A 23,803-nucleotide genomic window follows, 5' to 3' on the forward strand; every position below is an offset into this window, starting at 1 on the left:
AGTGCTGGCATTTCTAAGGTCACATGGATGGAAGGTGAACGAAAAGAAAAGTTCACTCGTTCCACTCACAAGAGTTCCCTTCCTGGGGACTCTTATAGATTCTGTAGAAATGAAGATTTACCTGACAGAGGACAGGCTAACAAGACTTCAAAGTGCTTGCCGCACCCTTCATTCCATTCAACACCCGTCAGTGGCTCAATGCATGGAGGTAATCGGCTTAATGGTAGCGGCAATGGACATAGTACCCTTTGCACGCTTACACCTCAGACCACTGCAACTGTGCATGCTAAGTCAGTGGAATGGGGATTACTCAGACTTATCCCCTTCTCTGAATCTGGATCAAGAGACCAGAAATTCTCTTCTATGGTGGCTTTCTCGGCCACATCTGTCCAGGGGGATGCCATTCAGCAGACCAGACTGGACAATTGTAACAACAGACGCCAGCCTTCTAGGTTGGGGTGCCGTCTGGAATTCTCTGAAGGCTCAGGGACAATGGAGTCAGGAGGAGAGTCTCCTGCCAATAAACATTCTGGAATTGAGAGCAGTTCTCAATGCCCTCCTGGCTTGGCCCCAGTTGACAACTCGGGGGTTCATCAGGTTTCAGTCGGACAACATCACGACTGTAGCTTACATCAACCATCAGGGAGGGACAAGAAGCTCCCTAGCTATGACGGAAGTATCAAAGATAATTCGCTGGGCAGAGTCTCACTCTTGCCACCTGTCAGCAATCCACATCCCGGGAGTGGAGAACTGGGAGGCGGATTTCTTAAGTCGTCAGACTTTTCATCCGGGGGAGTGGGAACTTCATCCGGAGGTCTTTGCCCAAATACTTCGACGTTGGGGCAAACCAGAGATAGATCTCATGGCGTCTCGACAGAACGCCAAGCTTCCTCGTTACGGGTCCAGATCCAGGGATCCAGGAGCAGTCCTGATAGATGCTCTGACAGCACCTTGGGACTTCAGGATGGCTTACGTGTTTCCACCCTTCCCGTTACTTCCTCGATTGATTGCCAGAATCAAACAAGAGAGAGCATCAGTGATTCTAATAGCACCTGCGTGGCCACGCAGGACTTGGTATGCAGACCTGGTGGACTTGTCATCCTGTCCACCTTGGTCTCTACCTCTGAAACAGGACCTTCTGATACAGGGTCCGTTCAAACATCAAAATCTAACTTCTCTGAAGCTGACTGCTTGGAAATTGAACGCTTGATTTTATCAAGACGTGGGTTTTCTGAGTCAGTTATTGATACCTTAATACAGGCTAGGAAACCTGTTACCAGAAAGATTTACCATAAGATATGGCGTAAATACCTATATTGGTGTGAATCCAAAGGTTACTCTTGGAGTAAGGTTAGGATTCCTAGGATATTGTCTTTTCTACAAGAAGGTTTAGAAAAGGGTTTATCTGCTAGTTCATTAAAGGGACAGATCTCAGCTCTGTCCATTCTGTTACACAAACGTCTGTCAGAAGTTCCTGACGTCCAGGCTTTTTGTCAGGCTTTGGCCAGGATTAAGCCTGTGTTTAAAACTGTTGCTCCACCATGGAGTTTAAACCTTGTTCTTAATGTTTTACAGGGCGTTCCGTTTGAACCCCTTCATTCCACTGATATAAAGTTGTTATCTTGGAAAGTTCTATTTTTAATGGCTATTTCCTCGGCTCGAAGAGTCTCTGAATTATCAGCCTTACATTGTGATTCTCCTTATTTGATTTTTCATTCGGATAAGGTAGTCCTGCGTACTAAACCTGGGTTCTTACCTAAGGTAGTTACTAACAGGAATATCAATCAAGAGATTGTTGTTCCTTCTTTATGCCCAAATCCTTCTTCAAAGAAGGAACGTCTACTGCACAACCTGGATGTAGTCCGTGCTCTAAAATTTTACTTACAGGCAACTAAGGAATTTCGACAAACGTCTTCTCTGTTTGTCATTTACTCTGGGCAGAGGAGAGGTCAAAAAGCTTCCGCTACCTCTCTTTCTTTTTGGCTTCGTAGCATAATTCGTTTAGCTTATGAGACTGCTGGACAGCAGCCTCCTGAAAGAATTACAGCTCATTCTACTAGAGCTGTGGCTTCCACTTGGGCCTTCAAGAATGAGGCCTCTGTTGAACAGATTTGCAAGGCTGCAACTTGGTCTTCGCTTCATACTTTTTCCAAATTTTACAAATTTGACACTTTTGCTTCATCGGAGGCTATTTTTGGGAGAAAGGTTCTTCAGGCAGTGGTTCCTTCTGTATAAAGAGCCTGCCTATCCCTCCCGTCATCCGTGTACTTTTGCTTTGGTATTGGTATCCCAGAAGTAATGATGACCCGTGGACTGATCACACTTAACAGAAGAAAACATAATTTATGCTTACCTGATAAATTCCTTTCTTCTGTAGTGTGATCAGTCCACGGCCCGCCCTGTTTTTAAGGCAGGTAAATATTTTTTAATTTATACTCCAGTCACCACTTCACCCTTGGCTTTTCCTTTCTCGTTGGTCCTTGGTCGAATGACTGGGAGTGACGTAGAGGGGAGGAGCTATATGCAGCTCTGCTGGGTGAATCCTCTTGCACTTCCTGTTGGGGAGGAGTAATATCCCAGAAGTAATGATGACCCGTGGACTGATCACACTACAGAAGAAAGGAATTTATCAGGTAAGCATAAATTATGTTTCTCCAACATAGGTGTGTCCGGTCCACGGCGTCATCCTTACTTGTGGGATATTCTCTTCCCCAACAGGAAATGGCAAAGAGCCCAGCAAAGCTGGTCACATGATCCCTCCTAGGCTCCGCCCTCCCCAGTCATTCTCTTTGCCGTTGTACAGGCAACATCTCCACGGAGATGGCTTAGAGTTTTTTAGTGTTTAACTGTAGTTTTTATTATTCAATCAAGAGTTTGTTATTTTAAAATAGTGCTGGTATGTACTATTTACTCTGAAACAGAAAAGAGATGAAGATTTCTGTTTGTAAGAGGAAAATGATTTTAGCAACCGTTACTAAAATCGATGGCTGTTCCACACAGGACTGTTGAGAGGAATTAACTTCAGTTGGGGGAACAGTGAGCAGACTTTTGCTGCTTGAGGTATGACACATTCTAACAAGACGATGTAATGCTGGAAGCTGTCATTTTCCCTATGGGATCCGGTAAGCCATTTTTATTACAGAAAGAAAAAAAAAAAAGGGCTTCACAAGGGCTTTCTAAGACTGTAGACATTTTCTGGGCTAAATTGATTTATATTTTATACTCCATAGCCTTGAGGAATTATTTTAATCTTGGGAATTATGTAAAATAACCGGCAGGCACTGTATTGGACACCTTATTCTCTAGGGGCTTTCCCTAATCATAGGCAGAGTCTCATTTTCGCGCCTGTATTGCGCACTTGTTTTTGAGAAGCATGACATGCAGATGCATGTGTGAGGAGCTCTGATACATAGAAAAGACTTTCTGAAGGCGTCATTTGGTATCGTATTCCCCTTTGGGCTTGGTTGGGTCTCAGCAAAGCAGATACCAGGGACCGTAAAGGGGTTAAATATAAAAACGGCTCCGGTTCCGTTATTTTAAGGGTTAAAGCTTCCAAATTTGGTGTGCAATACTTTTAAGGCTTTAAGACACTGTGGTGAAATTTTGGTGAATTTTGAACAATTCCTTCATACTTTTTCGCAATTGCAGTAATAAAGTGTGTTCAGTTTAAAATTTAAAGTGACAGTAACGGTTTATTTTAAAACGTTTTTTGTACTTTGTTATCAAGTTTTTGCCTGTTTAACATGTCTGAACTACCAGATAGACTGTGTTCTGAATGTGGGGAAGCCAAGGTTCCTTCTCATTTAAATAGATGTGATTTATGTGACACAAAATTTAGAGAAAATGATGCCCAAGATGATTCCTCAAGTGAGGGGAGTAAGCATGGTACTGCATCATCCCCTCCTTCGTCTACACCAGTCTTGCCCACACAGGAGGCCCCTAGTACATCTAGCGCGCCAATACTCCTTACTATGCAACAATTAACGGCTGTAATGGATAATTCTATCAAAAACATTTTAGCCAAAATGCCCACTTATCAGCGAAAGCGCGACTGCTCTGTTTTAGAAAATACTGAAGAGCATGAGGACGCTGATGATATTGGTTCTGAAGGGCCCCTACAACAGTCTGAGGGGGCCAGGGAGGTTTTGTCTGAGGGAGAAATTTCAGATTCAGGGAAAATTTCTCAACAAGCTGAACCTGATGTGATTACATTTAAATTTAAGTTGGAACATCTCCGCGCTCTGCTTAAGGAGGTGTTATCCACTCTGGATGATTGTGAAAATTTGGTCATTCCAGAGAAACTATGTAAAATGGACAAGTTCCTAGAGGTCCCGGGGCCCCCCGAAGCTTTTCCTATACCCAAGCGGGTGGCGGACATTGTAAATAAAGAATGGGAAAGGCCCGGTATACCTTTCGTCCCTCCCCCCATATTTAAAAAATTGTTTCCTATGGTCGACCCCAGAAAGGACTTATGGCAGACAGTCCCCAAGGTCAAGGGGGCGGTTTCTACTCTAAACAAACGCACCACTATACCCATAGAAGATAGTTGTGCTTTCAAAGATCCTATGGATAAAAAATTAGAAGGTTTGCTTAAAAAGATGTTTGTTCAGCAAGGTTACCTTCTACAACCAATTTCATGCATTGTTCCTGTCACTACAGCCGCGTGTTTCTGGTTCGATGAGCTAGAAAAGGCGATCAATAATAATTCTTCTTCTTATGAGGAGATTATGGACAGAATTCGTGCTCTCAAATTGGCTAATTCTTTCACCCTAGACGCCACTTTGCAATTGGCTAGGTTAGCGGCGAAAAATTCTGGTTTTGCTATTGTGGCGCGCAGAGCGCTTTGGTTAAAATCTTGGTCAGCGGATGCGTCTTCCAAGAACAAATTGCTTAACATTCCTTTCAAGGGGAAAACGCTGTTTGGCCCTGACTTGAAAGAGATTATCTCTGATATCACTGGGGGCAAGGGCCACGCCCTTCCTCAGGATAGGTCTTTCAAGGCCAAAAATAAACCTAATTTTCGTCCCTTTCGCAGAAACGGACCAGCCCCAAGTGCTACGTCCTCTAAGCAAGAGGGTAATACTTCTCAAGCCAAGCCAGCCTGGAGACCAATGCAAGGCTGGAACAAAGGAAAGCAGGCCAAGAAACCTGCCACTGCTACCAAGACAGCATGAGATGTTGGCCCCCGATCCGGGACCGGATCTGGTGGGGGGCAGACTCTCTCTCTTCGCTCAGGCTTGGGCAAGAGATGTTCTGGATCCTTGGGCGCTAGAAATAGTCTCCCAAGGTTATCTTCTGGAATTCAAGGGGCTTCCCCCAAGGGGGAGGTTCCACAGGTCTCAATTGTCTTCAGACCACATAAAGAAACAGGCATTCTTACATTGTGTAGAAGACCTGTTAAAAATGGGAGTGATTCATCCTGTTCCATTAGGAGAACAAGGGATGGGGTTCTACTCCAATCTGTTCGTAGTTCCCAAAAAAGAGGGAACATTCAGACCAATCTTAGATCTCAAGATCCTAAACAAGTTTCTCAAGGTTCCATCGTTCAAAATGGAAACCATTCGAACTATTCTTCCTTCCATCCAGGAAGGTCAATTCATGACCACGGTGGATTTAAAGGATGCGTATCTACATATTCCTATCCACAAGGAACATCATCGGTTCCTAAGGTTCGCATTCCTGGACAAGCATTACCAGTTTGTGGCACTTCCGTTCGGATTAGCCACTGCTCCAAGGATTTTCACAAAGGTACTAGGGTCCCTTCTAGCGGTGCTAAGACCAAGGGGCATTGCAGTAGTACCTTACTTGGACGACATTCTGATTCAAGCGTCGTCCCTTCCTCAAGTAAAGGCTCACACGGACATTGTCCTGGCCTTTCTCAGATCTCACGGGTGGAAAGTGAACGCAGAAAAAAGTTCTCTGTCTCCGTCAACAAGGGTTCCCTTCTTGGGAACAATAATAGACTCCTTAGAAATGAGGATTTTTCTGACAGAGGCCAGAAAATCAAAACTTCTGAACTCTTGTCAAATACTTCATTCTGTTCCTCTTCCTTCCATAGCGCAGTGCATGGAAGTAATAGGTTTGATGGTAGCGGCAATGGACATAGTTCCTTTTGCACGCATTCATCTAAGACCATTACAACTGTGCATGCTCAGTCAGTGGAATGGGGACTATACAGACTTGTCTCCGACGATACAAGTAAATCAGAGGACCAGAGATTCACTCCGTTGGTGGCTGTCCCTGGACAACCTGTCACAGGGGATGAGCTTCCGCAGACCAGAGTGGGTCATTGTCACGACCGACGCCAGTCTGGTGGGCTGGGGCACGGTCTGGGGACCCCTGAAAGCTCAGGGTCTTTGGTCTCGGGAAGAATCTCTTCTACCGATAAATATTCTGGAACTGAGAGCGATACTCAATGCTCTCAAGGCTTGGCCTCAGCTAGCAAAGGCCAAGTTCATACAGTTTCAATCAGACAACATGACGACTGTTGCGTACATCAACCATCAGGGGGGAACAAGGAGTTCCCTGGCGATGGAAGAAGTGACCAAAATCATTCAATGGGCGGAGACTCACTCCTGCCACTTGTCTGCAATCCACATCCCAGGAGTGGAAAATTGGGAAGCGGATTTTCTGAGTCGTCAGACATTTCATCCGGGGGAGTGGGAACTCCATCCGGAAATCTTTGCCCAAATCACTCAATTGTGGGGCATTCCAGACATGGATCTGATGGCCTCTAGTCAGAACTTCAAGGTTCCTTGCTACGGGTCCAGATCCAGGGATCCCAAGGCGACTCTAGTAGATGCACTAGTAGCACCTTGGACCTTCAAACTAGCTTATGTATTCCCGCCGTTTCCTCTCATCCCCAGGCTGGTAGCCAGGATCAATCAGGAGAGAGCATCGGTGATCTTGATAGCTCCTGCGTGGCCACGCAGGACTTGGTATGCAGACCTGGTGAATATGTCATCGGCTCCACCATGGAAGCTACCTTTGAGACGAGACCTTCTTGTTCAAGGTCCGTTCGAACATCCGAACCTGGTCTCACTCCAACTGACTGCTTGGAGATTGAACGCTTGATCTTATCAAAGCGAGGGTTCTCAGATTCTGTCATTGATACTCTTGTTCAGGCCAGAAAGCCTGTAACTAGAAAAATTTACCACAAAATATGGAAAAAATATATCTGTTGGTGTGAATCTAAAGGATTCCCTTGGGACAAGGTAAAAATTCCTAAGATTCTATCCTTCCTTCAAGAAGGTTTGGAGAAAGGATTATCTGCTAGTTCCTTGAAGGGACAGATTTCTGCCTTGTCTGTGTTACTTCACAAGAAACTGGCAGCTGTGCCAGATGTTCAAGCCTTTGTTCAGGCTCTGGTTAGAATCAAGCCTGTTTACAAACCTTTGACTCCTCCTTGGAGTCTCAATTTAGTTCTTTCAGTTCTTCAGGGGGTTCCGTTTGAACCCTTACATTCAGAATTATCTGCTCTGCAGTGTTCTCCTCCTTATCTGGTGTTCCATGCAGATAAGGTGGTTTTACGTACTAAACCTGGTTTTCTTCCGAAGGTTGTTTCTAACAAAAACATTAACCAGGAGATAGTCGTGCCTTCTTTGTGTCCGAATCCAGTTTCAAAGAAGGAACGTTTGTTGCACAATTTGGATGTTGTTCGTGCTCTAAAATTCTATTTAGATGCTACAAAGGATTTTAGACAAACATCTTCCTTGTTTGTTGTTTATTCTGGTAAAAGGAGAGGTCAAAAAGCAACTTCTACCTCTCTCTCTTTTTGGATTAAAAGCATCATCAGATTGGCTTACGAGACTGCCGGACGGCAGCCTCCTGAAAGAATCACAGCTCATTCCACTAGGGCTGTGGCTTCCACATGGGCCTTCAAGAACGAGGCTTCTGTTGATCAGATATGTAGGGCAGCGACTTGGTCTTCACTGCACACTTTTACTAAATTTTACAAGTTTGATACTTTTGCTTCTTCTGAGGCTATTTTTGGGAGAAAGGTTTTGCAAGCCGTGGTGCCTTCCATCTAGGTGACCTGATTTGCTCCCTCCCTTCATCCGTGTCCTAAAGCTTTGGTATTGGTTCCCACAAGTAAGGATGACGCCGTGGACCGGACACACCTATGTTGGAGAAAACAGAATTTATGTTTACCTGATAAATTACTTTCTCCAACGGTGTGTCCGGTCCACGGCCCGCCCTGGTTTTTTAATCAGGTCTGATAATTTATTTTCTTTAACTACAGTCACCACGGTATCATATGGTTTCTCCTATGCAAATATTCCTCCTTTACGTCGGTCGAATGACTGGGGAAGGCGGAGCCTAGGAGGGATCATGTGACCAGCTTTGCTGGGCTCTTTGCCATTTCCTGTTGGGGAAGAGAATATCCCACAAGTAAGGATGACGCCGTGGACCGGACACACCGTTGGAGAAAGTAATTTATCAGGTAAACATAAATTCTGTTTTTTTTTTTACCTATTGTATTTTTTTTTAACTCCTTGGAATGAACTTTATAAATTTTGAAGAGCCCAATATCTTTTATTAGCATACAGTATACTAGCTTTCAAAATGATGTTTGGAGACTTGTTTTGCGGGGGCGCGCTTTTCTCAGAGGAAATTTGAGATATTGCTACGCAATTCTATTAATGCCCTGTAAGTGTTTCAGTGGCTGCAGAATCCAACTGCCATTTCTATGATTAATGTATTTCCAGGCTAGGTCATTCAAGTAATCAAAACTCTTTTCTGGGCAACTGGAATGAAGCGCAGTATTAGCAATTTTGTGCCGTGTCTCTGCCTCCTTTCTTGACTTGTGAAGGAGTGCGGCGCCATTTTGCGTCTCTCGTTGGGTCCGGTCATGTGACCCCACCTCTTCAGTCTCTCCGACGAAATCGGAACTGCAGCTTAGCAGTTTGGTTTTTAAGAGAGCTTGCGAGTCTAAGTCTACTTGTGTTTAACTCATTAATCTATAATTACACTAATCTTTGGTACATGAGGATATAAGAGAATTTAGACGTTCTGGTTATTCTCCTATGTGTCAATGTATATTTATAAAAGGTTAATAAATTAGGCAGTTTTTCTACTGTATGCTATATTGCGATAACAAAATAATAAAACAATAAAACATTCCACCGCAGTATAGTGGTTAGTGTTCTAGAGGGGTTGCAATTCAATCCGGACTAGGATGTATTTCGTCCTCCTTAAGATGAGTGATTGGGGACTTATGTTCTAGTTTTTGAAACAGAGATCTGTTTTTTATGTTTAAAAATTTGTTTCTCCAACATAGGTGTGTCCGGTCCACGGCGTCATCCTTACTTGTGGGATATTCTCTTCCCCAACAGGAAATGGCAAAGAGCCCAGCAAAGCTGGTCACATGATCCCTCCTAGGCTCCGCCTACCCCAGTCATTCTCTTTGCCGTTGTACAGGCAACATCTCCACGGAGATGGCTTAGAGTTTTTTAGTGTTTAACTGTAGTTTTTATTATTCAATCAAGAGTTTGTTATTTTGAAATAGTGCTGGTATGTACTATTTACTCAGAAACAGAAAAGAGATGAAGATTTCTGTTTGTATGAGGAAAATGATTTTAGCAACCGTCACTAAAATCCATGGCTGTTCCACACAGGACTGTTGAGAGCAATTAACTTCAGTTGGGGGAACAGTGTGCAGTCTCTTGCTGCTTGAGGTATGACACATTCTAACAAGACGATGTAATGCTGGAAGCTGTCATTTTCCCTATGGGATCCGGTAAGCCATGTTTATTACGATCGTAAATAAGGGCTTCACAAGGGCTTATTAAAACTGTAGACTTTTTCTGGGCTAAATCGATTCATTATTAACACATATTTAGCCTTGAGGAATCATTTTATCTGGGTATTTTGATATAATAATATCGGCAGGCACTGTTTTAGACACCTTATTCTTTAGGGGCTTTCCCAAAGCATAAGCAGAGCCTCATTTTCGCGCCGGTGTGGCGCACTTGTTTTTGAGAGGCATGGCATGCAGTCGCATGTGAGAGGAGCTCTGATACTTAGAAAAGACTTTCTGAAGGCGTCATTTGGGTATCGTATTCCCCTTTGGGCTTGGTTGGGTCTCAGCAAAGCTGATACCAGGGACTGTAAAGGGGTTAAAGTTCAAAACGGCTCCGGTTCCGTTATTTTAAGGGTTAAAGCTTCCAAATTTGGTGTGCAATACTTTTAAGGCTTTAAGACACTGTGGTGAAAATTTGGTGAATTTTGAACAATTCCTTCATGTTTTTTCGCAATTGCAGTAATAAAGTGTGTTCAGTTTAAAATTTAAAGTGCATGGAAGTGATCGGGTTGATGGTAGCGGCAATGGACATAGTTCCTTTTGCGCGCATTCATCTAAGACCATTACAACTGTGCATGCTCAGTCAGTGGAATGGGGACTATACAGACTTGTCTCCGAAGATACAAGTAAATCAGAGGACCAGGGACTCACTCCGTTGGTGGCTGTCCCTGGACAACCTGTCACAAGGGATGACATTCCGCAGACCAGAGTGGGTCATTGTCACGACCGACGCCAGTCTGATGGGCTGGGGCGCGGTCTGGGGATCCCTGAAAGCTCAGGGTCTTTGGTCTCGGGAAGAATCTCTTCTACCGATAAATATTCTGGAACTGAGAGCGATATTCAATGCTCTCAAGGCTTGGCCTCAGCTAGCGAGGGCCAAGTTCATACGGTTTCAATCAGACAACATGACATCTGTTGCGTACATCAACCATCAGGGGGGAACAAGGAGTTCCCTAGCGATGGAAGAAGTGACCAAAATCATTCTATGGGCGGAGTCTCACTCCTGCCACCTGTCTGCTATCCACATCCCAGGAGTGGAAAATTGGGAAGCGGATTTTCTGAGTCGTCAGACATTGCATCCGGGGGAGTGGGAACTCCATCCGGAAATCTTTGCCCAAGTCACTCAGCTGTGGGGCATTCCAGACATGGATCTGATGGCCTCTCGTCAGAACTTCAAAGTTCCTTGCTACGGGTCCAGATCCAGGGATCCCAAGGCGGCTCTAGTGGATGCACTAGTAGCACCTTGGACCTTCAAACTAGCTTATGTGTTCCCGCCGTTTCCTCTCATCCCCAGGCTGGTAGCCAGGATCAATCAGGAGAGGGCGTCGGTGATCTTGATAGCTCCTGCGTGGCCACGCAGGACTTGGTATGCAGATCTGGTGAATATGTCATCGGCTCCACCTTGGAAGCTACCTTTGAGACGAGACCTTCTTGTTCAGGGTCCGTTCGAACATCCGAATCTGGTTTCACTCCAGCTGACTGCTTGGAGATTGAACGCTTGATTTTATCGAAGCGAGGGTTCTCAGATTCTGTTATTGATACTCTTGTTCAGGCCAGAAAGCCTGTAACTAGAAAGATTTACCACAAAATTTGGAAAAAATATATCTGTTGGTGTGAATCTAAAGGATTCTCTTGGGACAAGGTTAAGATTCCTAGGATTCTATCCTTCCTTCAAGAAGGATTGGAAAAAGGATTATCTGCAAGTTCCCTGAAGGGACAGATTTCTGCCTTGTCGGTGTTACTTCACAAAAAACTGGCTGCTGTGCCAGATGTTCAAGCCTTTGTTCAGGCTCTGGTTAGAATTAAGCCTGTTTACAAACCTTTGACTCCTCCTTGGAGTCTCAATTTAGTTCTTTCAGTTCTTCAGGGGGTTCCGTTTGAACCCTTGCATTCCGTTGATATTAAGTTATTATCTTGGAAGGTTTTGTTTTTAGTTGCAATTTCTTCTGCTAGAAGAGTTTCAGAATTATCTGCTCTGCAGTGTTCTCCTCCTTATCTGGTGTTCCATGCAGATAAGGTGGTTTTACGTACTAAACCTGGTTTTCTTCCAAAAGTTGTTTCTAACAAAAACATTAACCAGGAGATTATCGTACCTTCTCTGTGTCCGAAACCAGTTTCAAAGAAGGAACGTTTGTTGCACAATTTGGATGTTGTTCGCGCTCTAAAATTCTATTTAGATGCTACAAAGGATTTTAGACAAACATCTTCCTTGTTTGTTGTTTATTCTGGTAAAAGGAGAGGTCAAAAAGCAACTTCTACCTCTCTCTCTTTTTGGATTAAAAGCATCATCAGATTGGCTTACGAGACTGCCGGACGGCAGCCTCCCGAAAGAATCACAGCTCATTCCACTAGGGCTGTGGCTTCCACATGGGCCTTCAAGAACGAGGCTTCTGTTGATCAGATATGTAGGGCAGCGACTTGGTCTTCACTGCACACTTTTACCAAATTTTACAAGTTTGATACTTTTGCTTCTTCTGAGGCTATTTTTGGGAGAAAGGTTTTGCAAGCCGTGGTGCCTTCCATTTAGGTGACCTGATTGCTCCCTCCCTTCATCCGTGTCCTAAAGCTTTGGTATTGGTTCCCACAAGTAAGGATGACGCCGTGGACCGGACACACCTATGTTGGAGAAAACAGAATTTATGTTTACCTGATAAATTACTTTCTCCAACGGTGTGTCCGGTCCACGGCCCGCCCTGGTTTTTTTAATCAGGTCTGATAATTTATTTTCTTTAACTACAGTCACCACGGTACCATATGGTTTCTCCTCTGCAAATATTCCTCCTTAACGCCGGTCGAATGACTGGGGTAGGCGGAGCCTAGGAGGGATCATGTGACCAGCTTTGCTGGGCTCTTTGCCATTTCCTGTTGGGGAAGAGAATATCCCACAAGTAAGGATGACGCCGTGGACCGGACACACCGTTGGAGAAAGTAATTTATCAGGTAAACATAAATTCTGTTTTTTAAGGTGACAGTATTCACTAATTAAAACATTTATTGTTCAGGGTTGAAGCAGTGGTCTGCTCCTATGAATCAAATGTTTATTGGCTTGAGGAACAAATTGTTTTTACTCAGCATCTTTCCCTCATATTTGAATATATCTTTTTAATTAAAAATATATTTTGCCTCTAAGGATAAATTTAGACAAATTAAAATGTAATGTTTTGTCCGTGCTGCTTATTTAGCAAGAGCTATTGAGTACAGATAAATCTGAGCCTTGTGTCTCCCAGGATGATGCTGTTCAGGCAATTCTACAGGTTCTCCTTAACTGTCCCAAGCCTCTATGGTGTCACATGCAGTGCCCTGTGGTTCCTCTCAATCTCCTGGTGGAATGTGTTTGCTTACAGATTTTGCAGCTCAGGTATCATCTGTGATACCTGTGGCTTTGTCTGTTTTTCCTTACCTACAGGGAAAATGCAAGAGGACATTTACATTTTCAGATAGTAAGGTTTCTGCTCCACTTTCTGCTACCCAGGTTGCTCTCTCTCCCAAGTTTTGATGAGGAGGATTCGCTGGTAGTTTCTGAGGGTGAAATCTCAGATTTGGACAGTATAATTCCTTTATCTGATGCTAAAATGATCTCCTTCAGATGTATGCTGGAATACCTTGTGTACTGTTAAAGGAGGTTTTGGCTACTTGGTCTACATTGATACCCCTGTCGTCGTCAACCTTTGAAAGTTTTGTGATTTTTATCAAGTGTTTTTATGTGCCTAGACCTTTACGGGTCCATGGACAGGAGGTTTAATTGTTCTTTCTGAGCAATGCCTTGCCTTATTAGACTTGCTGTGCTAGCCCGCCGGGCATGGTGGCCGATAGCTTGATTAGCTAAGAAGCCTACCTGTGGCTTAGTGGTAAAGCCTAGGCTTTATAGTTCTTCAGTTGCATGTTAAACATTTTATGTTTTCTTTCAAGGATGAGACTTTGTTTGGACTAACAGAATTATCCTCTCGCTTTACAGGAAGATTTTTCTCCCACAAGTCAAAAGAGTAAGTCTAAAGGAGAGTTGTCCTTTTTCCTCTTACTACAAGGTCAGTCATGTCTTTTGGAAGGCAACCAATCTTGGTCCAATCTAAGATTTCCTCTTAGTTCCAGTCCCAGTCTGGGAACGGGATCCAGGTATTTACCTCAAGTTTTTCGGGTTCTGACCTTCAAAGCAGTATGCTTATCCTTTGGTTCAAGAGGGCCTGTTCATAACGGACATAGACCTGAAGGATGTGTATTTATTGCTCCCCTGATTCAGGATCATCTCAAGTTTATGAGTCTCATCATCTTAGAAATATTTTTGGGTCTTGAGGTATGTATGGGAAGGGTGCCTTTCTGGCCAATATATGGTTCATATGGTTTCCTTCCTTTGAGCATTCTCTTTCAAGAGATCTTGCCCAATCTCTTCTCCATAGAGGGGGCACACTGGCGTGGCCTAGCGGTTAGCTCTGATGCTTCTGGAATAGAAGATTGTGAGTTTGAATCCAGCTCATATTGTTTGCTTTGCATATATGACCGTGTATATATTTTAAAAATGAATCTGGAAAAGAGTTCCCTTGTTCAATTCACAAGGGCGATTTTTTTTTGGAGGCCTTTAATAGATTCTCTATCTTGGAGAAGATTCTATCAGAGGTCAGCTAATCAAAGATTTATTCCTTTTCCTCTCTCTGCTGTCTTCGGTCCAGCCAACAGCAAGCTCTAATGGTCCGGTTAATAGCTTAACCATCTTGCAATCAGAGGGTTGAGAATTTGAATCTAGCTGCAGTTGATTTTCCCTTCACTTTTCAGTGACTCTATATATGGAGGGAATTGGTCTGATGGTTTCGATGGACGTTATTCCTTTTTGTTATTTTCCATACAATGGAGATCTTTTGGATCTGTCTCAGGAGATAGATCTAGATCAATCATAAAGAGATTTTCTTCCGTGGTGGTTTTTCAGGTGTATCTGTCTCAGGGCACGTGCTTCTGGAGACATTCCTTGGTGATGTGTTCACGGACGCCAGCCTACTGGGCTGGGAAGCAGTCTGTGACTAATTTAAGGCATGGAATAGGGACTCAGAGTTCCTTAATCATAGGAGGTGATTTGGATTGTGTGTGGGCGGGAACTAACGATTGTTGTTTATCATCCACTTTCCAGGGGTGGACAACTGGGAATCGGATTTCTGAACAGACAGATATTTCATCCGGGGCGTGGCACTCTCCATCCGTAGGTGTTTTTTCCGGGTAAACGCTTACATGGGGGGTTCCAGGAATGGGTTTTTGAGGGCGTTTCGGCAGAACGCCAAGCTTCCAAGATACGGTTCAAGATCTAGTGATCCCCAGACTGTTCTGATAGATGTTCTGGTGGTTTTTCCTGGGATTTCAATCTTGCATCCCTGCTTACTCCGTTTGATTCCTTTCACAAGTTATTGCTCGTGTCAAACAGGAGAGAGCATCAGTAATTCTGATAGCTCCTGTGTGGCCTCGCAGGATTGGGTATGCAGACCTAGTGGAGATGAAGGACCTTCTATTTCAGGGTCTTTTCCTTCTCCCAAGTATCATTTTTCGGAAGCTGACTACTTGGAGATTGGACTCTTAGTTGGGTTTTTGAGTCGGTCATTGAGACTATGTTTCTGGCTTGTAGACTGTTTCTTGAAACATTTACCATAAGATATGGCGTAAATGTCTTTATGGTGTGAATCCGTAGGCTACTTTAGGAGTAGGGTCAGCATTCTTTGGATTTTGCCCTTTCTGCGGGAAGGTCTTGAGTTTTGTCATTTCTCTGAAGGGTCAGGTTTCTGCATTATCTTTTCTTGCTCCATAAGTGTCTGGCGGACGTGCCCGATGTGCAACATTTTTTGTCAGGCTTGGTCAGAATCAGGCCTGTGTTTAAGTCTGTTGCTCCTGGGAGCCTTAACTTTTGTTCTTTAAGTTTTGCAGCAAGCTCTGTTTGAGCCTCTGTATTCCATAGATATTAAGCTGTTATCTTGGAAGGTTTTGTTTCTTATTGCTATCTCTTCTGCTCGGAGAGTGTCTACGCTCTCAGCTTTTCAGTGTGATTCGCCTTATCTTATCTTTCATGTCGATGAGGCGGTCCTTTGTACTAAGTTAGGTTCCTTTCTAAAGAATTTTTTTTATTGGGAAATTGTTGTTCCTTCTCTTTGTCGTAGTAATTCTTTTCTGAAGAACGTTTGTTGCACAACTTGGTGGTTGTGCGTGCTTTACAATTTTATTTACAGGTGACTAAGGATTTTCTCCAGTCTTCTGCCCTGTTTGTTTGTTTCTCTTGGAAACGTAAGGGTCAGAAAGCTTCTGTTACTTCTCTTTCTCTCTGGTTGAAAAGTATAATTGGTTTTGCTTATGAGACTGCTGGGCAGCAGTCTCCTGAGAGAATTACAGCTCATTCCATTAGGGCTGTCTCTTCTTGGGTTTTCAAGATTGAAGCTTCTGTGGAATGGATTTGCAAGACTGCAACTTGGTCTTCTCTGCATTCCCTGTCAAAATTTTACAAATTGAATTATTTTGCCTCGGCTGAGGTTCTTTTGGGAGAAAGGTTCTTCAAGCAGTGGTACTTTCTGTTTAGGTTACCTGTCTTGTCCCTCCCTAATCATCTGTGTCCTCTAGCTTGGGTATTGATTCCCAAAAATAATTGATGATTCCGTGAACTCACTGTGTCTTAAGAAAGAAAACAAAATGTATGCTTACCTGATGAATTTATTTATTTCCAGACACGATGAGTCCATGGCCTGCCCTTTATTTTAAGACAGTTATTTTTACCTTTAACCTCGGGCACCTCTACACCTTGTGATATTTCCTTTTTCTCCTTTTTTCTTTGGTCAAATTACTTGGGTTTGTGGGAAGGGAAGTGACATATAACAGCTTTGTTTTGGAACTCTTTGCCTCCTCCTGCTGGCCAGGAGTGATATTCCTAACAGTAATTGATGATTCCATGGACTCACCATGTCTAGAAAGAAATAAATTTATCAGGTAAGCATAAATTTTGTTTTTATACGCAGGCAATGTGCACTGAAATGTGTAGGGAACTGGCTGTGTGGGTGTCTTCCTGTATCTATGGTGTGTCTCCCTGGATAAATATATATATATATATATATATATATATATATTATATATATATATATTATTATTTTTTTTTGTGCTCTCATTGGGCCAATAATTATCAGGGTGCATAATAATTATATCCGAGGAAAGCCTACACTCTCTGGATCTAAATTAAAATTAAGCTCCCAGTTTATTCTATGTGACAGAATCAACGGAGAGTCTGAATTTAAATCCTGGCAGTGTGGGCTCTTCTTTGATATGATATATACCTGCTTCAAAGTTTCAAACATCTTTGAACCCGCAAAAAAGATATTTAGAAAAGCATTTTCCTTTGCCTCTATTGCCCATCCTATTTTAACAAAATGATTGACAAATGCTAAAATATGCCATTTTTAAAACTAAAATATTATTCATTATAATATTCATTAGTTGTACAATGACCTTCAAGGGGCAGTCTAGTTGAAAATGTTTATTGTTTAAAAATATAGGTAATTCCTTTATTACTCATAACGTATCTAAGCTTGTGCCCACTGCCCCCCTATCTCAGTTCTTTTGTCAGACTTGCATTTTAGCCAATCAGTGCTAACTCATAAATAACTCCATGGGGAGCGAGTTACCTAGCTTTTAACAAGGGGAAAAAAAAACTAATTTGATGATAAAAGTAAATTGCAAAGTTGTTTAAAATTGCATGCCCTATCTGAATCATGAAAGAATAATTTGACTTGACTGTCCTTTTTTAAAGCATTTTGTATTTTTCCTGTAGCAATCTAGCAGCTTCTTCAGTGGTCAATAATGTTCTCACAAGCCTTTAACTATCAGACACATGGGTTCCGTCACAAGAACTCTATGTGAAATGTATCAGAATAAGTCAGGCTTGTCACCTATCCCAGTAGTCAGCCACCAGGTAAAGTATTTGATGGCTATGTAGAAATAGCGGTGCTGTTCCTTCCTGGGTCTGAAGCTGGTTCTGTCAGTATCTTTAACCATATCCAGAAGTAGTAACAAGATGATGAGGTCTGAACTTCAGCGAACCTCAGAAACGAGGAACTGACAATAGTGCAACAAAATTGCACTAAATAAATTCTCCGGGGTATATATAAGAATAAAATATCTCTCAAAAAAGCTGTTACTGAAGCTGCATTATTGTTTACTGTAAGGCCCTAATCTTGTTGATTTTCATTTCTCTTTTCAGACTGTTTTAAGAAGTCTTCACTTGCCAAAAAACAATAACCTGTATGTCCTCACCCCAGAGATACCCCCTCCTTCTATGTCCATCCCAACTAGGTAAGATATAACTCAGTCTGGTTTGTATTTTGTTACCTACCTGTCCCATGAGAAGATAAATGTGACTGTGTAACTATACAATTATTGTCCTCTCTACTTCATATTGTGCAGATGCAGAACGAGAGAGCCAGCAGCATGTCTTAATATGTTCTTATCTTGTCTTTAGGTTCGCCTATACTGGATGTAAATGTTCTTGTGAAGGTTTTAAATAGGTGCAGCAGGCATAGGTTATTAATAGGTGCAAGCAGAGGTTATTAATAGGTGCAAGCAGAGGATATAAATAGGTGCATGCAGAGGTTAATAATAGGTGCATGCAGAGGTTAAAAATAGGTGTACGCAGAGGATATAAATAGGTGTACGCAGAGGATATAAATAGGTGCAGGCAGAGATTATTAATAGGTGCAGGTAAAGGTTATTAATGGGTGCAGGCAGAGGTTATTAATGGGTGCAGGCAGAGGTTATTAATGGGTGCAGGCAGAGGTTATTAATGGGTGCATGCAGAGGTTATTAATGAGTGCAGGTAAAGGTTATTAATGGGTGCAGGCAGAGGTTATTAATGGGTGCAGGCAGAGGTTATTAATGGGTGCAGGCAGAGGTTATTAATGGGTGCAGACAGAGGTTATTAATGGGTGCAGGCAGTGGTTATTAATGAGTGCAGGTAAAGGTTATTAATGGGTGCAGGCAGAGGTTATTAATGGGTGCAGGCAGAGGTTATTAATGGGTGCAGGCAGAGGTTATTAATGAGTGCAGGCAGAGGTTATTGATTGGTGCAGGCAGAGGTTATTAATGGGTGCAGGCAGTGGTTATTAATGAGTGCAGGCAGAGGTTATTAATGGGCGCAGGCAGAGGTTATTAATGGGCGCAGGCAGAGGTTATTAATGGGCGCAGGCAGAGGTTATTAATGGGCGCAGGCAGAGGTTATTAATGGGCGCAGGCAGAGGTTATTAATGGGCGCAGGCAGAGGTTATTAATGGGCGCAGGCAGAGGTTATTAATGGGCGCAGGCAGAGGTTATTAATGGGCGCAGGCAGAGGTTATTAATGGGCGCAGGCAGAGGTTATTAATGGGCGCAGGCAGAGGTTATTAATGGGCGCAGGCAGAGGTTATTAATGGGTGCAGGCAGAGGTTATTAATGGGTGCAGACAGAGGTTATTAATGGGTGCAGGCAGTGGTTATTAATGAGTGCAGGTAAAGGTTATTAATGGGTGCAGGCAGAGGTTATTAATGGGTGCAGGCAGAGGTTATTAATGGGTGCAGGCAGAGGTTATTAATGAGTGCAGGCAGAGGTTATTGATTGGTGCAGGCAGAGGTTATTAATGGGTGCAGGCAGTGGTTATTAATGAGTGCAGGCAGAGGTTATTAATGGGCGCAGGCAGAGGTTATTAATGGGCGCAGGCAGAGGTTATTAATGGGCGCAGGCAGAGGTTATTAATGGGCGCAGGCAGAGGTTATTAATGGGCGCAGGCAGAGGTTATTAATGGGCGCAGGCAGAGGTTATTAATGGGCGCAGGCAGAGGTTATTAATGGGCGCAGGCAGAGGTTATTAATGGGCGCAGGCAGAGGTTATTAATGGGCGCAGGCAGAGGTTATTAATGGGTGCAGGCAGAGGTTATTAATGGGTGCAGGCAGAGGTTATTAATGGGTGCAGGCAGAGGTTATTAATGGGTGCAGGCAGAGGTTATTAATGGGTGCAGGCAGAGGTTATTAATGGGTGCAGGCAGAGGTTATTAATGGGTGCAGGCAGAGGTTATTAATGGGTGCAGGCAGAGGTTATTAATGGGTGCAGGCAGAGGTTATTAATGGGTGCAGGCAGAGGTTATTAATGGGTGCAGGCAGAGGTTATTAATGGGTGCAGGCAGAGGTTATAAATGGGTGCAGGCAGAGGTTATTAATGGGTGCAGGCAGAGGTTATTAATGGGCGCAGGCAGAGGTTATTAATGGGCGCAGGCAGAGGTTATTAATGGGCGCAGGCAGAGGTTATTAATGGGCGCAGGCAGAGGTTATTAATGGGCGCAGGCAGAGGTTATTAATGGGCGCAGGCAGAGGTTATTAATGGGCGCAGGCAGAGGTTATTAATGGGCGCAGGCAGAGTTTATTAATGGGCGCAGGCAGAGTTTATTAATGGGTGCAGGCAGAGGTTATTAATGGGTGCAAGCAGACGTTAGAAACCGATACAGGCAGAGGCTATTAACAAACGTACATTTAGATTCATGCAAATGCAAAATATCCCCAATTTTACAGTATTCTTTCCATTTATATGAAAATGCAAAACGAGTGCTCTTGTTAACGAATAAACAAACAAGCAAATGCAAGTGACACAAAAATATATTGATTTGTTCATGCAGTTTAAACAGTTGGAAAGTAGGAAAGTCTTTAAATTTGCACTTTTACACTATTCATTAGCGATCCAGTTAATCAATTCCTGTGTCAGGTAATAAGTATAAAAGCTTCACTTTTGTATTGAGATTACTGACCGCAATAATAATAAAAAAATAAACAAAAAGTCTGGATCATGAAAGAAACATTTTGGGTTCACACCCCTTTAAAGGGACAATCTAGTCCAAAATAAACTTTCATCATTCAGATAGGGCATGTAATTTTAAACAACTTTCCAATTTACTTTTATCACCAATTTTGCTTTGTTCTCTTGGTATTCTTAGTAGAAAGCTAAACCAAGGAGGTTCATATGCTAATTTCTAAGCCCTTAAAAGGCCGCCTTTTCTCTCAGAGCATTTTGACAGCTTTTCACCACTAGAGGGTGTTAGTTCATGTGTGTCATATAGATAACACTGTGCTCACACACATAGAGTGCCTATGAGCCAGCACTGATTGGCTAAAATGCATGTCTGTCAAAAGTCAAAAGGTACAAAGTGTATTTATATAACTGTGTTGGTTATGCAAAACTAAGGAATGGGTAATAACGGGATTATCTATCTTTTAAAACAATAACATTTCTGGTGTAGACTGTCCCTTTAAGTTTAAGCTGCTGTCCTGAAGGTACTCCCCATTAGCGCTGCAGAATCTGTTGGCGCTCTACAAATAAATAATAATAGGAGGTGGTTAAAAAACAAATATTGTCAAAATTCAGCTGAAGCAAATGACCATGTGAACTAAATTTGGCTGAAATGAAAGAAATGTTTTTTTTTTCAGTGAAGAGCGATTTGTGCAAAATGAATGGTTTTGTCTATCAGCCATATATAGAAATTCTTTTAGAGTTAATTTACAGCTATACGCTTGCTATAGCACTGATTATAGAACTGATAGTTTAATGTGAGAGCAGGAACTAAGGAGGCTGAGAGATCCCTGCAGGCTTGGTTTGCACCATTTAGAGATGCAGTCTATTTGTATTTAATTCTTTGCACTAGCCACATATATACATTGTGATACAAAATAGATCTTGAGGACGCTGGGAACAAACAATGGAAAATGTTTGGAGGTTTTTAGTGTATGAGACAGTAAAATACATTTTGAGATCAGTTATTGCATTTTACCACTAGGAGGTGCTCTTCCTTCTCTTTTTCTCATTGTCTGACGGTCTCAGCTATTTTGACATACCTTTCTTGTTGCATAGTTTTATTTCTATTTATTTTTTTGTAATGTAATCATGTTTTTTTTTTTCTTAGATCACATATGGTTTTTTTCTTAATTAGATCTCATAAAGTTTATTGCTCAGTTCACCAATACTTTACTTCCCTTACTGGTGTAATTTAATTATAATAATGGTGCACATACTTTTCCAGCATAGGAGAAAGGGTTAATGAGAGAGGGGTGGCAATCAATTAGCATTTAGCTTCAGTTTGCTTCTAAATTTAGTGAGTTTGTCAGTTTGGAATATATTTTTATAGCTAATCTGACACATCATTCTCTATCATAGCTTGGTATGTAAGGAAACCGCAGTCCACTACTGTAAGTAATCTAATGAGAAAAAAATCTCTACAGCAAATCAAATTCAAAACAGCCAGCAAGTGCTACATTGCCCCAATTTCAGTGCTCTTATATTTTTCAAAATGTAACCAAGATGTTATAAAATGTCATGGAGTGTAAATAATCTTTATACACACACATATTACTCTATTAAATATCACAATTCACACAAGTCCAGTGAGTGCGGATCTTTAAAACAAATAAATAAATATAAATATATATATATATATATATATATATACAAACACACACACATACATGCAGCTGTCAGACACACACTGGGGACAGCACCACCCCCAGTAAATAGTGTACAAAAATTGTCAAGAAAGAAAAAGGGATTGTCTAGCGCAAAACCTGGTGTAGGGAAAAAAACACACCTAGGAGAGATATAAGTTGGAATGGTTGTCAACAATTCAACCTATAAATCACCCTGGTGGATCTGAATAAATGTATAAACAATTAAATAAAACAAAACAAAAAGTAATAAATAATAACACAAAAATAAATTGATCAATCAGATTGCATCACAAAAAACACACAGCAGACAACCAAAACAGTTCATAGGGTTGTCAGAGAAGGAGGGCTGAAAGTGCTCAATTGAAAGATCAAAACAGTCCCGATATAAAAAAACAGCAGAGTTCTGGATGATTGAGAAAAAGCACACACTTCCTGAAATCCTCCCCTTGTGATCAGTCTTACGAGAAATTCCCTCAATCCTATGAGGTAAGTGGGAGCCCATCAAAAGAGAACAATATCAGCATCTGTAGCCACATCTACAGGAAAGTCATCGTACAGGAAGGGATATTGAATCCGGATGAGTAGTGTTCAATCGGGCTGGAGATCCTGTTCTCCACGTTAATGCAGCTTGTACAGCTAATGCTTCCCAATGGGGGTGAAAAGACAAAGATACACACTAATAGTGCATTATCATTTATTTAAAGAGGCAATAAAAATACAATTAGCTCCTTACATCAAACAACTTCAATCGAATGAGGTAAGTGAACGGCTTGAAGATAGAGAATATGTCTGCAACTCGCAAGGTAAAACCGGGATGCCCACCACGACCCTTACGCGTTTCGAAGACTTGGATCTTCGAAACACATAATGTTTGTGGTGGGCATCCTGGTTTTACCTTGCGAGTTGCAGACGTATTCTCTATCTTCAAGCCGTTCTTTATTGAGAGCCGGGGCTCCTTAGGCCTTGTTTTGTACCGGGCAATACGGTTCCCTTGGGACAGCCAACTAACATGTCCTGATGGTGGGCTTTCCTGTCTAGCAAACGGAAGGTTTGCGGTTGCTCAGCCGTCACTTTTGTACCTGTTATGTGTGCTAGCACGATGGTGTTTTAAGGGGTTCTTCTGTGTTCGTCAGTGACGTGGCCTTGTGTCCTCTTGGTTCTCCCTACGACTTCCTGTTTTATGGGCAGGTGTTTATCGACGCTCTCCTCTTCAGGGGGCTCGTTTTCCTCCTTACGGAGGTATGGTTCCCTTTTTAGGGGCCTCTCCTGTGTTCGGGAGGTTGGAACAGATGTTTATATGGATCAGGGATTGATCTGCTCTTTGAGTTGTTCCTTTCCATCTGGGGAGCTGCTGGATCCGCATTGAGACTTAGTCGGGTGCTCTTGCTATATCTCCTTGGGTCTAACACCTGCTCGTTTGTCTTTAGGTTGAAGTGGCTTTGTCCATTCTTCCTCCCTTTTGGGGGTCGGTCTTGGGGTTCCTTTCAGTTCCCTTACTTTCAGATCTGCTGTGCTTGGGCTGGTCACACACACACACATA

The 23,803-nt window shown here is 42.5% G+C and overlaps 1 protein-coding gene across 1 annotated transcript in view; it reads left to right on the forward strand.

Moving 5' to 3' along the window:
* The window catches only part of FAF1 (Fas associated factor 1), a 700,642-nt gene that overhangs the window by 133,427 nt on the left and 543,412 nt on the right, over positions 1–23,803 (forward strand). Inside the window, exon 6 of the mRNA XM_053693495.1 lies at positions 18,012–18,103. Within this exon, the coding sequence (XP_053549470.1) occupies positions 18,012–18,103 (92 nt within the window). The remainder of the gene's footprint in view (positions 1–18,011; positions 18,104–23,803) is intronic.

This window comes from Bombina bombina, chromosome 10 (assembly GCF_027579735.1).
Source record: "Bombina bombina isolate aBomBom1 chromosome 10, aBomBom1.pri, whole genome shotgun sequence".
In the NCBI taxonomy this organism is placed as follows: Eukaryota; Metazoa; Chordata; class Amphibia; order Anura; family Bombinatoridae; genus Bombina; species Bombina bombina.